Below are 17,417 nucleotides of genomic sequence, written 5' to 3' on the forward strand. Positions count from 1 at the left end.
GGAGTATAACAATAAAAGCACATACAACAACAGTGACACAAGAGAAAGGAAGAATAGAGACAGTAGGCCTAACATAACGCAACGACATACCACAGAGTGACAGTTAATCTGACGTACAGTGAAGCAGCACAAGCAGCTGTTTGCTGGGATGAGTTGATATGAGTCAGAAGTGCAGATAAGAAGCTGTGACCTCTGATCGGTTCTGTCTTCTCTGTCTCTGTTCTCATCAGGCTGGGATGTCGCTGCCCGCAGACATGGAGCTTTTCTAACTGGACCGGAGGAAGAAGCTGAGATCCTCCAGACAACCACACCACTGCCCTACAACACAAGAAAGGGGTAACTCATTCTTTGTCAACAATGAGATTTTGTCATTTTTGGGACATTAAAGGTTCTGCTACATCATGTGGATAAATATCAGGACTCAACGTTTTCTTATTTGGGATATATCTGAGGGTTTTCACTGTAACTCCCAAAAGCTGTGGTGAAACAACAAGAGAACACAGTAACTAGTTACCTTCTTCTCTCCTTGTTGTTTACATTCTACTTCCTGGTAGAAAACCAGCACGTAATTTGAATGAGATTAATAGTAACGAACGATTTTTCATGCCCTATCACCGTTTAGACAAATCTGAAATGATTGAAGAAACATTACTATTTCTGTGTGTGTGTTTTGTGTTGCTATGTGTTGTATTTATTCAGTTTGGGGGAATCACAGTGTCTAGAAAGCATCAGTGGCTCAGCTGACAGGGACAGCTAACGGTAGCTAAGCTAACAGCAGTAGCTAAGCTAACAGCAGGACGTCAGCTGTTAAAACCCTCCCGTTGTGGGACACGACATGAAACTACTCCAGTTAGCTCAGTCATGTTGGAACTCAGATATCCACTGGAGAAAATATTTTTTCATGGAGCGTTTATTGAGTCACTGAGTTATTAAAGTTAAACAGGTAGCTAACTGTTAGCCCAGCTAATCTATGATAACCATGAATAATTACAAACATGCACACATAAATAGTAATGTTTGTCCAATCATTGGTTTTATAGACTTTACAAACATCAGATTAGTCTAAACGGTGATATAGTGACATGAAAAATTTGATATTGAAACTCTCGTCCGTCACTATTGTTCTCATGCTGGTTTTCTACCCAGAAGTAGTTGTAAACAACAAGGAGATTCGTCATATAGAACTACTCAAAGCTGTGGTGAAACAACAACTGTGTATAGATGTTCAACACTCCCTACTGTACAACAGGCTGCTACCATTATGAACCAATAGGAGTTTCCCCTTTCTTGCGTTGTATGGCCAGCTTATATTTAGCCTCGATGCACAAACAGACAGAGGTAACTCTGAAATAAGGGTAAAATGTTAAGTTTGAGTTAAATATTTTTACACAGCTAGACTACTACTTGCAAAAGCAAGGATTTGACCAATTTTCAGAATCCCAACTTCAATACAGTTGACTGGACAACAAAAATACTTTAAACTCATTTTTCTGGGGCGGTGCGTGGCGCAGTGGTTAAAGGGATATTCCGGCGTAAGTTTAACCCATGGTCCAACGCACCGTAACACCGAGTTAGACCCCCCCCTGGAGAGATGAAGTCTGCTAACCGCTAGCTTCTCCAGTTGTAGCTACTTTAGCAATGACCGCACCATAACAAACAGTGCAGTATACGGATCCACTATCCACCGAACAAAAAGCCACTTATAGCCACAAACAATGCTCAGAACAGCACCAAACGTCATCAACAGTACAAACAGGGTCCCATCCCATAATACGAGGCATCAAACATCTGTTAGCTTAGCCTGGTTTCTATTGAAACGAGACGAAAACAACTCACCCACTCTGCTCCAGTTATACGCTATGCAGCAACTTTCTGTGCCCAGCACAGAGTCCAGGCACTGACAACACACGTCCGAGGCCGACTGGCAGCACAAACATCTGGTTTCAACACAAACATCTGGTTTCAGCACAAACATCTGGTTTCAGCGGCCACCGACAGCACAAACATCTGGTTTCAGCACAGACATCTGGTTTCAGCGGCCACCGACAGCACAAACATCTGGTTTCAGCACAGACATCTGGTTTCAGCACAAACATCTGGTTTCAGCACAAACATCTGGTTTCAGTGGTCACCAGACTGACCACGTGATTCCCCCAGGTCCAGAACATAGTCTCCACCGCAGCTGCCCCTCTTTGACTTTACTCCTCCATTTCCTTCAGCTCGTCTTCAGTAAACTCGGTCTCAAACTGATAGTAGCGCCCATCGAAATGAAACCAGTTGTTGTTGTTCTCAAACTCCATAAACTCAGCTGTGTCCGTGATGTTTCCTTCATTAAATTACAGACAGTCTCTTCCGGCAACGAACGGCGTCGGTCGCGCGTGTGACGTGACGTCGCGTCTAATCTCGCGCTTGTTTACGTGATTCTCTCCGTTCATTTCCCTGTGACGCTCGATAATAACTTTTATAAACTGATGAAGATACATAGGAACTTAGCTGCATTATATGGAGTAATACACACACATTCATCCTTGAGCTGCGGGACTCTACTTCACTCGGTAATCGCCTCCACGCCAGCTGACTACCTGTAACCATGGCTACAACAGCTGACTACCTGTAACCATGGCTACAACAGCTGACTACCTGTAACCATGGCTACAACAAGCAGACATCACAGATAGGACCTGGGGGAATCAAGTGGTCAGTCTGGTGGTCACTGCCTGTCGGTGGCCGCTGAAACCAGATGTTTGTGCTGAAACCAGATGTTTATGCTGCCAGCGGCCGCTGAAACCAGATGTTTATGCTGAAACCAGATGTTTGTGCTGAAACCAGATGTTTGTGCTGCCAGTCGGCCTCGGACGTGTGTTGTCAGTGCCTGGACTCTGTGCTGGACATGGAAAGTTGCTGCATAGCGTATAACTGGAGGAGAGTGGGTGAGTTGTTTTGGTCTCTTTTCAATAGAAACCAGGCTAAGCTAACAGATGTTTGATGCCTCGTATTATGGGATGGGACCCTGTTTGTACTGTTGATGACGTTTGGTGCTGTTCTGAGCATTATTTGTGGCTGTAAGTGGCTTTTTGATCGGTGGATAGTGGATCTGTATACTGCACTGTTTGTTACGGTGCGGTCATTGCTAAAGTAGCTACAGCTAGAGAAGCTAGCCGTTAGCAGACTTCATCTCTCGAGGGGGGGGTCTAACTCGGTGTTACGGTGTGTTGGACCATGGCTTAAACTTACGCCGGAATATCCCTTTAAGGTGGCCGCCCCATGTAGAGGCTACAGTCCTCACCGCAGGTGGCCCCGGTCCGAATCCCGCATCGGGCAGACCTTTCCTGCATGTCATCTCTCTGCCTCCCCCTCTCCTGTCTATCTCACTGTGTGCTGTTGAATAAAGGCAAAAACGCCCCCAAAAAAATACTAAACTCATTTTTCTCAGAACTGCACTCTGAGGAGTTTTAACCCTTTCTTCCGTTGTAGGGCAGTAGCAGCCGCTCCAGCCTCATTCCCGGCCTCTCTCTGCTTCCCGGCCGTAGCTCCTTCCCGGCGGTGAAGGATGGGTGATGGGGCAGTGACTGCTCCTTCCTTCCTGCCTTCCTCCTCCTCCCTCCGATGGAGCCGACGTGGAACTCCTCCTCCTCCCAGCTGCTCCCGTCCAACCGGTCTGCCCCCTCCTCCTTCTCCTCCTCCTCCTCCTCCTCCTCGCTGCCCGAGCCGGAGCGCTGGGCGGCCTCGCGGGCGCTAGCGCTGCTCGCCATGCTGCTGATGGACCTGCTGGCCGTGCTGGGCAACGTGGCCGTCATGGCCGTCATCGCCAAGGCGCCGCAGCTGCACAAGTTTGCCTTCGTCTTCCACCTGTGTGTGGTGGATCTGCTGGCGGCGCTGGTGCTGATGCCGCTGGGAATGCTGTCCGGCGGCGGCGGCGGAGCGTTCTCCGGCGAGGCGCTGTGCCGCGGCTACCTCTTCCTCAGCGTGTGTCTGGTCAGCGCCGCCATCCTCTCCATCTCCGTCATCAACGTGGAGCGCTACTACTACATCATCCACCCGCTGCGCTACGAGGTGAAGATGACGCTCGGCCTCGTGGCCTCGGTGCTGGTGGGAATCTGGGTCAAGGCGCTCGCCATGTCGGCTCTGCCGCTGCTCGCGTGGTTCCTTCAGGGAGGAAGAACTCCTCTTCCTCTTCTGGAGAGCAGCGGCGGGGTTAGCGTTAGCGGCGTTGGAGGAGGAGGCGGAGCAAAGGCCGCTGCTCCGCCGCCGCACCGCCGCTGCTCGCTGCACTGGCCCGGCGGCGGCTCGAACCGCCTGGCCTTCATGGCGCTCTTCACGCTGGTCTACTTCCTGTGTCCGCTGCTGCTCATCCTGGTCGTTTACTGCAACGTGTTTAAAGTTGCGCGCGTCGCGGCGATGCAGCGCGGCCCGCTGCTGCCCACCTGGATGGACGACACGCCGCCGCTAGCACCGCCGTCGCGCCACAACCGCCACCGCCGAAGCCGCTCCGAGTCGCTTAGCAGCCGCTCCACCATGGTGACCAGCTCTGGAACGGGGACAGCGGGGACGGGAACGGGCCGGGCGACGCCGCAGCAGCGGGTGCTAGGCGGCGGCGGGAAGGCTGCGGCGGTGCTAGCGGCGGTGGGTGGTCAGTTCCTGTGCTGCTGGCTGCCGTACTTCTCCTTCCACCTCTACGCGGCGCTGGCGGGAACGCCGCCGTCGGCCGCGCTGGCCTCGCTGGAAGAGGCCGTCACCTGGATCGGATACTTCTGCTTCACCTCCAACCCGTTCTTCTACGGGTGTCTGAACCGGCAGATCAGAGAGGAGCTGGGGAAGCACCTGCCGTGTCTGTTCCGCCGCGCCGGAGCGGAGCGGGAAGACGACCGGCTGCCCAGTCGGGAAGGATCCATAGAGGAGAACTTCCTGCAGTTCCTTCAGGGCACCGGCGGCTGCAACAACAACCTGGACCCTCAGAACTCCGGCAGCGGCAGCTCCTCCAGTCCGAAGGGCGAGGCCGGATGCCCCGCGGCGGCGGCTCATTCCCAACTCCCGGAGCAGCCGCCGCAGCCCATTCCCATTCCCGTCGACTTCCGTATCCCGGGACAAATTGCAGAAGAGACTTCGGAGTTTCTTGAGACTGAGCAGGTGAAAAACAACCACATATATACAGACAATTAATGCTGCGTTCATAACAACTCGAAAGTCGTAATTCCCAACTCTGACTTCCGACATCATTGCGTTAACTTCACGCTGCAGGAAATCGGGAGAAAAAAAACCATGGATACCTGAAGGAAGTTTGGCGTATTGTGGCTCAGAGCTGAATATGAAAAATCAATGCAGCAGTAAATGATGTTTATTCTGGAGGAGAGGAGACGCTGCAGATGAGTGCACATATAATGTTACAGCCTTGATAACAGTTAAACCTTATTTCCGTCACATACGAGGAAACACAATTTCACACCATACAACAATCACAGCTTAATATAAACGTATTTCATATAGGCTACTGCAATAATACACAAAAATATGCATTCAAACCTCAACAAACAACTTCAAATGTCTAAATTCTAGCCGTTTAAGACGAGGGCCTCCATGTTTTGATGTTGTCGTGACGTCAAGTCGGAAAGTCGGAGCTCTGATATGATACCCGAGTTTCCCACCTGTAATTTCCGAGTTCGACGCCGTTCAATTCTTTTTTTACAACTCGGAGCTCGTTTTTTTTTTCCGACTTCCGAGTTGTCTTGAACGCAGCATAATAAGTTTTTAATGTCTTTATTTCCTGAAAATAAGTCTCATTTGAATCAACAAAATGTAAAGTGTTTCAGGAAAACATGCTGGTATCTTTGAATCATTGCACTTTGCCTCATCAGATTCCACCCGAGTTCTGAAGACAGTCAGTGATGTATAAGGTGGTAAATATATAATATATAAGGGGGTGAATGCAGATGTTTGACAGCTGCCTTCAGCAGGTTGCTATGGTGACCAGGGAACTTAATGGGAGATTAAATAAAAAACTTGATGAAAAAGAACAAAGGCTGTATGTTGGCCTTCCTCACTACCACACAGCTCTGTACAGTCAATGATTCATTGAATTTATAGTAGTGTAACTTTATTAAGTAAAAAACTACATCAAATAAATGTTTGATTCTATGATGGGGCAAGTGAAGCTGTTCAGAGAGAAATGGTTTCAGAGTGAATACACTAACCCCTCAACCTCAACGGTCAAATCAATCAGCTTTAGACTCTGGCATCTTGATTATTTTCTTTAAAACTAGTTTTGTATATTACTGGCAAAGAAGACAGCAATAAAATACACAAAAACATTTAGGGGAGCCACTGACAGAGAAGCACTACTGTGACTTCTGACTCGTAGTTGAGCTTTCTTCTCTCTGGTCAGTCTGGTTTTATTAGATTAGGAAGCAGACAGACTGAACCGAGGCCGAACTCATGGAACTTCTACGAGCTGTTTACACACTAACTCCTGAGTTTAGTTTCCTCCGGTCTTTTTGGTGCTTTTCCACAAACTCTCCTTTGGTTTCCTAAAACACAACCCAGGCTAATAATAATAAGTGCACTAGCATTAGTTAAGCATGAATAAATACTGAATTCTTCATTTATAACACATGAATACTCATTAGTTTATCCACCACCACTCAACCAATGTTGAGTAAAACATGTTGGTAACACTATACTTGACGCCTATCTCTATAACATATTATAACCAGACTTATAATGAGGTATAATGCAGTTATAACACTGTATAACTATAATTATTAATTATAAACACTCATAAATGATCATAATGCTTTATAACAATAATCATAACACACTATAAAGCAATGACCACATCGATAATACATTATAAATATAGTTATAATGTGTTATAATTGTCTTATAAACGTGTATAACTATCATTATAAACACTCATTAATTATCATAAGGCTTTATAACAATAAGTATAACACATCATAGAGCATTTTATAACGGCTTATAAGGTCAAGTATTATAATAGAGTTATAATGCTCTATAATGTGTTATGCTTATTGTTATAAAGTCTTATGTGATTTACGAGTGTTTATAATGATAGTTATACACGTTTATAAGACAATTATAACACATTATAACTATATTTATAATGTATTATCGATGTGGGCATTGTCAGCCAGTTACTAACAATTATAACGTATTATAATACCTGAGCTTATAGGTCATGATAAAATGCTTTATAGTGTGTTATGATTATTGTTATAAAGCATTATGATCATTTATGAGTGTTTATAATTATAGTTATACAGTGTTATAACTGCATTATAACTCATTATAAGTATGGTTATAATGCGTTATAGAGATAGGCGTCAATTAAAGTGTTACAAACATTTTTAACTGTGTTTATAAACTACATACTAATGAGTATTCATTTGTTATAAGTGAAGAATTCAGTATTTAAAGCTGAACTAATGCTGAAAAGTGTGTACTTGTTATAAAGTGTTACCCAACCCAGATGTGTTTAGGAAGCAGGTTGGCTTTATAACTCATCTTACAGGTCACGGCTCTCTGCTATGTGATATAATATATTTACCAGTATATTTGGATATAGGTCTTAAAACTCAGTATTCTATCGATAACGTAACATAACAGTCACACAATCCTAATTCTTGCATTTGTTAAATGTACTAAACTGTGTGTTATGTTTAGTAGAAGTGTATAAATCTGGGTCGTGTGGGCCAATCAACAATCAACCCATTTTCCCTTTTATTAGTCAGTGTTTGGACACGTATGCAGTAACTGCCTTCACTGCAAAAACTCTACATCTTTCCAAGAATATTTGTCTTATTTCTTGTCAAAATGTCTCATTTCTAGTCAAAACTAATCTCTTTCCACTTAAAATAAGACTTATCATCTAAAAATTTACTTGTTTTTAGATCATTTTCATTTGTTTTGAACAAATTTTCACTTGAAATAAGTAGAAAAATCTGCCAGTGAAAGAAAGTTTTTTGTGCTTTTACAGTAATAAGGAAGAAAAACTTGCTCCACTGTCAGATTTTTCTACTTATTCAAAGTGGAAAATTTGCTTGAAAGAAGTAAAAAGTGTCTAAAAACAAGCTGCTTTTTATGTGACGAGTCGTATTTTAAGTAGAATGAGACTTGTTTTGACTAGAAATAAGACAAATATTCCTGGTAAGATATTTGAGTCTTTGTGTGTTTTTCAGCTGTGGACATTTTTTTTTTTTTTATCAGAGAAGGAGAATACTACATGTGAGTTGTTTTGACCACCCTGCTCTTCAGGTTTTTTTTTTTTTTTTTTTACAGTACCTCAGATGCAGAAGAATAAAAACTAAACATTACTGAACAGTTCCATGTGTGTGTGAGCGCCTCACACTGTATTCTAACGTTGGAAGCAGACTAAAGAAGATATATGGAGGTTTTATTACAGACGAAGGACTTTGCAGAGTTTTTAAGCCTGGGTATGACGATGAGATGAAGTATTATTTATTTTATAGCAGATTGTTCTGATTAACTGTGTGTGGAAAGGTGTGATTGAAACATCAGATCCTTTTGTAATGTGCAAACAGGGTTTTTAAAATATTTTTTCAGTGACAAAGCCAAGCCCAAATGAAAAGCTTACTGAGCTCGATCTCTCCATCATCACGTCGAAATATTCCAAACTGTGAATGACTTGAATGTTTGTGTTAGGGTTTTCACTCGTTCAGATTGTTTTTTTGTTTTTTTTAAAGCTGTGATTAAAATAAAAATAATAACTTCCACTGTAACTGCAATGAAATGAATGTGGTTAGAAAAAAACACACATGGTCCAAACTTGAGTGAGAGATGCTGTTGTAATAAAGAGTTTCTATGTTTGTAAAACACATTCGATGCATTCTCATCATTTTATCAACAGTGTGAGACGTGTGTGTGTGTGTGTGTGTGTGTGTGTGTGTGTGTGTGTGTGTGTGTGTGTGTGTGTGTGTGTGTGTGTGTGTGTGTGTGTGTGTGTGTGTGTGTGTGTGTGTGTGTGTGTGGCCCAGTCTCCCACACTGCTTTGATTTTCTATTGGAAATAGTTGAAAGACTTTGACCTTATGGTAACATTTAAAGCACAAAGGCCAGAGGACCTTTACCTTTATCAGGAAGAAGAGAAAACTCTCTCTTTATAGATAGATAGATAGATAGATAGATAGATAGATAGATAGATAGATAGATAGACTGTCACTACTGCATTTATTTGGTAGCTACACCGGTCGCTACTTCATTTATTTGGTAGCTACACCGGTCGCTACTGCATTTATTTGGTAGCTACACCGGTCGCTACTGCATTTATTTGGTAGCTACACCGGTCACTACTGCATTTATTTGGTAGCTACACCGGTCACTACTGCATTTATTTGGTAGCTACACCGGTCGCTACTTGCATTTATTTGGTAGCTACACCGGTCACTACTTCATTTATTTGGCAGCTACACCGGTCACTACTTCATTTATTTGGTAGCTACACCGGTCGCTACTTGCATTTATTTGGTAGCTACACCGGTCACTACTTGCATTTATTTGGTAGCTACACCGGTCACTACTTGCATTTATTTGGTAGCTACACCGGTCACTACTGCATTTATTTGGTAGCTACACCGGTCACTACTGCATTTATTTGGTAGCTACACCGGTCACTACTGCATTTATTTGGTAGCTACACCGGTCACTACTGCATTTATTTGGTAGCTACACCGGTCACTACTGCATTTATTTGGTAGCTACACCGGTCACTACTGCATTTATTTGGTAGCTACACCGGTCGCTCTGGGCCGGTGTGGTAACGTCGATCCGTGACCGCAATGCATGATGGGATATCTTGCTCCGGTTAGTGACCATCGGATGTTCACTACATGTGGCGGTGGATTGTGGGATAGATTCAGTCACTAGATAGTGAACATTAATAATCACTGAACATTCAGACACCACTACAACAACTGGTCACTAGATAGAGAGTAGGAGGGTTAGGACACAGTCCTTCCCCCAATTCCAATCCGCCCCCTAAAGACTCAGGCCCTGAACCCTCACTGACTAAAGTGACGTCAGCTCTAAGTGACAGAGTGTGAGAGTGTGTGAGGGTCCAGATGCTGTAAACATGACTGGAACAGCACTTACCCACTCTCACCACACGTTACCTTGACAACAAAATGTTGTTGACTCCGGTCTTGGGCCGATCATTTACCGTACTTTCAACACGCACAAGATGTGTGAGGTGGACGGACTCAAAACAAAATGTTCCTGTATCAGATCTGATCAAATCATCATCAATAATCACAAACTGCACGTTAATACTGACAGTAAACTTCTTTTTTTTTTTTCTTTCTATTGTTGCTCTTGTCCATTAACAATAAAGAGAGCGGCGGAGCTCTCTCTGACTACGTGTGTTAATTCACTTTTTTTTTTTTTTTTAACACTTGCATTCCGACGGCATCTCATGTGTTTGACTTCACAACGCTATGAACTGTGGGTAATTCCCTTACCCAAAGTCCACATCGGTGCTGACTTACGGTAAGGGGGCAGTAAGGGCTCATTCACTGACTCACTGACTTGATGATCTGACAACGGAACAGCCCTCACACTCTCACGGACTTCCCGTGAACGCGCCTCTAAGTCAGTGAGTCCCTGAGGGGTCGGAGTGGAATTGGGCCTGAGTCTTGTCTTCCTGTGTGCTCCCTGCTGGTGATGACCTCATGTGTCTCACCTGTGTTAACTGCACCACCTGTGTCTCATTCCCTCATGTATTTAACCTCAGTGTCTCCCTTTGTCCTTGTCGGTTTGTCGTCATCATCTCCCGCGTCCATGTCTGTCTACCAGTGTTTCCCCCTGCATTCCTTGTGAGTAATAAAAGTCTTTTAGTGTCACTGACTCTACCAGTCTGCATTTGGCTCCTGGTTCCTACCCAAACCTGACAGTAGCAACCAAGCAGCCATGGACCCAGCAGACCTCTACAGACTGACATATGCCCTAACTTGCTTCCGGAATGCCTTTAAACAGATAGATAGATAGATAGATAGATAGATAGATAGATAGATAGATAGATAGATAGATAGATAGATAGATAGATAGATAGATAGATAGATAGATAGATAGATAGATAGATAGATAGATAGATAGATAGACAGACAGACACACAGACAGACAGACAGACAGACAGACAGACAGACAGACAGATAGATAGATGCTGTTTCAGTCTCAGTCAATCCGCCTCCAGCTTCACCAGCTCTGCCATCCCCATGGTGATTATCACCTAGTGACATCCGTCCCCATGGCGATTATCACCTAGTGACATGTCTCAGCGTGGTGGTGGGAGGAGACTGAAGTCATGTCTGCTGCTTTGTGTGAGTATTTCACTCTATAACTGAAATAACCTTAACTTCTGCTGTTTAGACCGAGAGTTGAGTTGTGTTTACATGAGTAATGAAGACTTGTATCTCTGCATTTACATTACAGTTGTTTTGCTACAAGGGCCAACCTGCATGGTTAGTAGTAGTAGTAGTCAGTGGCGTAGCTGGGCTGTATTCCACATGGGTTTTGAGGTCCAAGGGGCCCGCGTGCGCAGCGGGCCACATTGCACACACAAATAGAGGACAGAAAAAAAGCCAAAAAAGTGCATCAAGAATGAACCATGACAGTGATTAGAAAAACATCTGAAATTGCTGAGATGTGTAAATTTCAGTAGCTATATGTTAGCCTACTGGTGAAGAGTAAATGAAGATGGCACACGGGAAAAATAAATAAATAAATAATAATATTCGCCCCTCCCCCCCCCCAAAAAAAAAAAAAAAAAAAAAAATTAATCATATTTTAGATGACTGTCCTTCAGAATGATGCTGCTAAAGCTCAAAACTTCTATCAAATGATTGTACAATGTATGAACATTATCTCTGCAGTGGTTGATTCTTTTTTTTTTTTGAACATTCTGTTTATTGAATTTTTCCATTTTCAAGACAAGTGTTTCAGTGACTTATTGTGAACATATTTTTTCAACCCGAACCCCCCTCCCGTTCCCTCCCCCCGTTTCCCATTACTGGTATACTGTATATCAAAAATGTACTTACAGTTAATACAAATTATAATACAGTAGGATCAAGACATAGAATAGGTACAACAACAACAAAAAAATATATATAGAATAAATAAAAATAAATAAATAAATAAAAATAGTGATAATGACAACAAGTAGTAATAAATAGATTAATAATGAGATAGAACAAGTGGAGAAAGGTACATAGTTTAAATACATTGATTAGTAAAAGGAGAAGTTAAACAAAATATAGATAGTTAGATTTCTCTAGTCGGCAACTACGTCTATCTTTGGCGTGACTCTTCAATCAGCTATGTCGGCTGTGTTCAGATGCTCCATTAGACCACCCCATACTCCTTCAAATTTATCTGGCCTTTGTTTTAGATTATACATTATTTTTTCGTTGGGGATACAAGAGGTCAGTTCACTAAGCCAGAGTGAGGGTGGGGGCGGGTGCTCATCCTTCCATTTAAGAGCTATGCATTTATTAGCTGTTGTCAAAGCTATTCTTATGAATCTGATTTTGTTGCCCCTTACAGGCAGCATCGATGTGTCCCCTAATAAAATTAACCTTGGTTCAGATGGAATATTTATTTTAGTTGTCCTGGATATGGTTCTAAGTATTGTTTCCCAGTAGTTGAATAATTGTGAACAAGACCAGAACATATGAAGAAGAGAGCCAACTTCGGATTTGCATCTTGGACAGTATTGAGAGATTGTCTGATTTATCTTGTGTAGTCTTTCGGGGGTGAAATAGACTCTATGTATTAGATTATATTGGGTTATTATATGTTTACTATTATGGGAAAAGCGCTGGGCCTTTTCACATAACTCAGTCCAATCAGCATCTTCAAAGTTATGAGACAGGTCAGCCTCCCATTTTTCCCTAACCTTAAGTCCCTCTTTTTCGAACAGACTGTTAATACCAGCATACATGTGAGATATAAACCCCTTGAGCTCCTTTTTGCTGCTCAATATATTATCTAAGGGTTGTTTTTTAACTGGTAGAAGTCTGCCCCCCTGTTCTGTTCGAATGTAATGCTTGAGTTGCAAAAATTTAAAGAAGTGCTTTTTATCAAGGCTGTACCTGGCTGTAAGATTTTCAAATGACTCTAGGACCCCATTTTTGTACAAGTCCCCAAATGTCCTAATTCCCTTTGTGAACCACGCCTGGGTGATGCCATCTCTTAGGACCATTGGTAGAAAAGGATTCGCATGGAAGGGAGTAAGGTCATATAAGGGTTGGCTACTTTGGGTCTTTTTACGTAAATCAGACCACATTTTGTAGGTGTGTTTTATGAATGGGTTTGTTGTCAGCGTACAAAGTTGTTTGAGTGAAGGAACATATGGAATCGATGCAAGACAAAAAGAATTAATATCATGCTGTTCCATCTGTACCCAAGAGGGGGGTTGTTGTAAATTTGCTTTCCATACCCAGACCGCCCGGCATTGTGCTGCCCAGTAATACGTTTCAAAGTTAGGGAGTTTCATTCCACCTTCCTGAGATGTTCCCTGAAGGATTTTTAACTTTATTCTGGGAATTTTGCCCTTCCATATAAATCTAGATATAGCTGAGTGTAGCTGTTTAAAGAAGTATTTAGGTATCGCCGTGGGTAGCATCTGAAACAGAAAGAGAAATTTCGGTAGGATAGTCATTTTGATACAGCTGATTCGACCCATCAAAGACAGAGGAAGGTTCATCCACCTGTTAAGCTCCGCTTCAGTTTTTTTTAATAAAGGTAAATAGTTTAGAGAGAAAGCCTTTGAGCATACATTGGGGATCTGAAGGCCCAGATATGTTAATTTCTCAGAGCACCATTGAAAGGGTATGTTATGTCTCGATATTTGAGACCCCGCTGTGTTAAGTGGCATAACAACGCTCTTACTGAGATTTATCTTATATCCAGAGATAACACCGAATCCGGTTAATGTTTCTAATAATGTGGGTATTGACGATTCCGGTTCTGTTAAATAAATTAGGATATCGTCCGCATATAACGAAATTTTGTGGGTGGTGCCCCCCATCTGTTTACCTTTAATTAATGGATGGGATCTTATTGCTGTCGCTAATGGTTCTATTGCCAGCGCGAATAGCAAAGGCGAGAGACCGCAGCCTTGTCTTGTGGAGCGTGAGAGGGTAATTTTAGAAGAAATATCATTATTTGTTTGAATTTGAGCCAATGGGCATCTGTATAACATCTTAACCAATTTAATAAAAGTAGGGCCAAAATTCATTCTATTCATTACATCAAAAAGATAGGGCCATTCTACACGGTCGAAAGCTTTCTCCGCATCTAACGACACAGCAATTGTAGGAGAGTTATCTGTCTCAGAGGCGTGGATGATGTTGAAAAGCCTTCTAACATTATCAAATGGGGAGCGATTCTGGATAAATCCAGTTTGGTCCAAGTGTATTAAATCTGGGATATGTTTTTCTAATCGCAGTGATAGTATTTTAGAGAATATTTTATAATCTGTGGATAGAAGTGAAATCGGTCGGTATGAGCTGCATAGTTTCGGGTCCTTCCCAGGTTTAGGTAGAACCGTAATTAGCGCCAATTCTAAAGATTCTGGCAGTCTTCCATTTTCAATAGCATAATTATACATCAATAGCAAAGGTTTAAGTAGTTTAGGGAGAAAAGTCTTGAAGAATTCAATGGGAAAGCCGTCCAACCCAGGGGATTTCCCAGACTTAATTTTGGAGATGGCTTCTGATATTTCTTTTTCTGTGATAACTCCTTCCATGCTCTCCTTAGCTCCCTCATTAAGCTTTTTGAGGTCATATTTATCTAGAAAGTTTTTTGTTTTTTCAGGAAAATTACCTTGAGTAGAGTAGAGAGCTTCATAAAATGTTTTAAACATATTGTTTATCTCTTTGGGGTTGGTAATTGTATTAGAACCTGATTTCAAAATATGTATTTCTTTTTGGGCTTCCTCCCGACGAATCTGCCAGGCAAGGAGTTTGCCGGCTTTATCCCCTTGCTCATAGAATCTTTGCTTTGTCCTTCTCATTGCATTCTCTATTTTACGAGTAGTTATAGTGTTGTATTCTAATTGTTTTGACCTGAGTTTTTGTTTGGTTTCTGTGTTACGTAATGTTAGATGTTGCTCTTCGAGTTCTTTTATTTCTTTTTCCAGAGAGTCCACCTTTGAACTATATATTTTACGTTTGCCAGAGGTGTATGATATGATTTGACCTCTTATGTAGGTTTCATTGATTCCCAAACAAAATTAGGTGAGGCAGAATTCTGATTTATTTCGAAAAAAAGGTCTAGGTGTTTATTAACAAATTCTATAAATTCAGAATCGTTGAGTAAATAAGAGTTGAAACGCCATCTTTTAAGAGAACCAGATGCCTCGGTAGAAGGGATCGTAACCAGAAGCCCAGAGTGGTCGGAGATAGTTCTTGCTAAATATTCACAAGGGGGGATTGTATGAGCTTTAGCTAGAGGGACCAGGAAGAGATCAATTCTTGAGTAGCTGTCATGGACTGGAGAATAAAAGGAGTACTCTTTTGTCCGTTGATTCTGCATACGCCATATATCACAGAGGCCGGAGTTTCGGAGCTCTATTTTTAATTTTTTTGCTGCTTGTGTTAGGGTAGTTTGCTTTGCTGAAGACCTGTCTAGGATAGGATCAAGCACTAAATTGAAATCCCCACCAATGAAAGTTTCGTCAGGAGGATTTGGTAGATTAAAAAAAATATCATGGAAAAACTGAGGATCATCATAATTGGGCGCATATATGTTGACTAAGGTGATAGATTGAGAGAGAATGGAGCCTTGAATAGTCACCCATCGCCCTCCTCTGTCTTTGCAGGTGGACTCTAGTCTGAACGGAATTTTTTTGCTAATTAATATAGCCACTCCTCTAGCTCGTGAGGTAAAGGAAGAGAAGAATACCGGGTTGAAGCCACCTTGTTTTAACTTTGAGTGCTCGGTATCATTCAAATGAGTTTCTTGCAGCGCCGGGTCCAGACGGCATTCCCAGCCGTCTGCTGCGCTGCTGCGCTGACCAGCTTTCTGGTGTCCTTACATGTATCTTTAATGAGTCCTTGGCCCAGTCATCAGTTCCCACATGCTTTAAGAAATCCACCATCATCCCAGTGCCAAAGAGCAACACACCATCCTGCTTAAATGACTATCGACCTGTTGCACTCACCTCAGTGATCATGAAAGTGTTTGAGAAACTTGTAAAAAACATAATCACTGACTCCATCCCCAGCACCACTGATCCGCTTCAGTTTGCCTACCGCCCAAATAGATCTACAGAAGATGCCATCTCCCATGTTTTGCACACCACACTCAGTCATGTGGACAAGAAAAATGGGAACTATGTGAGACTGTTGTTCATAGACTACAGTTCGGCTTTTAATACAATCGACCCCCATAGACTGTTCTCTAAACTGAGTGATCTGGGTTTGTGCAGTAACTTGTGTGCCTGGGTCTTAGACTTTCTCACGGGCAGATCTCAGGTAGTGAAGGTGGGCAATCATGTGTCATCTCCCATAACACTTAGCACGGGAGCCCCCCAAGGGTGTGTACTCAGTCCGTTGTTGTACTCCTTGTATACGTATGACTGTGTAGCCACCTATAGCTCTAATTCCATCATTAAATTTGCTGATGATACGGTAGTGTTGGGGACCATTCATAACAATGATGAATCAGCCTACCTGAGGGAGGTGCAAAGTCTGGCATCTTGGTGTCAGACTAACTTTCTACAACTAAACATCAGCAAAACGAAGGAGCTAGTGGTGGATTTCAGGAGGGGAAATCACTCCTACACCCCCCTATCTATCAACGGGGACCCAGTGGAGAGGGTGAGATGCTACAAGTACCTAGGAGTACAAATCTCAGAGGATCTGACCTGGTCCACACATATTCAGGGTGTGACCAAAAAGGCAAATCAGCGGCTCTACCATCTCCGGCAGCTGAGGAGGTTTGGTGCCTCCCCGTCCATCCTGAGAGCATTCTACACTGGCACTGTGGAGAGCATCCTTACTCAGAGCATCGCCTCATGGTTCGGTAACAGCAGCGAGCAGGATAGGAAGGCCCTCAAGAGAGTGGTACGTGCAGCAGAGCGATGCTGCAAATCAGCCCTTCCATTCCTGCAGGAAACCTATGAAAAGAGATGCTGGAGTAGGGCTGTCAGGATTCTAAAGGATCCATTCCACCCCTGCAATGGGCTGTTTCAGCTCTTGAAATCAGGCAGGAGGTTCAGGAGCATTGCAGCGAAGACAGAGAGACTGAAAAGAAGTTTTTATCCACAAGCTGTCAGGCTCCTGAATCAGAACATGCCATGAGCATCTCCCTATCTTTTTAACCCTTTTGCCCTCTGCACTTTATACCCTTTGGTTTGCACTTGAGCTGCTTTTTAAACTTGGATGT

General features: G+C 43.0%; 1 protein-coding gene across 1 annotated transcript; it reads left to right on the forward strand.

Annotated features, from left to right (window-relative positions):
- Positions 1–3,606: 3,606 nt before the first annotated feature.
- Positions 3,607–5,160, forward strand: LOC310986463 (G-protein coupled receptor 61-like; the record flags this gene model as incomplete). Its single annotated transcript, XM_083972386.1, has 1 exon — positions 3,607–5,160. One exon carries the CDS (start codon positions 3,607–3,609, stop codon positions 5,158–5,160), a length of 1,554 nt encoding a protein of 517 aa, XP_083828512.1.
- Positions 5,161–17,417: the final 12,257 nt, after the last annotated feature.

The sequence above is a fragment of the Trachurus trachurus genome, assembly GCF_905171665.1.
Source record: "Trachurus trachurus genome assembly, chromosome: 5".
NCBI classification, from domain to species: domain Eukaryota; kingdom Metazoa; phylum Chordata; class Actinopteri; order Carangiformes; family Carangidae; genus Trachurus; species Trachurus trachurus.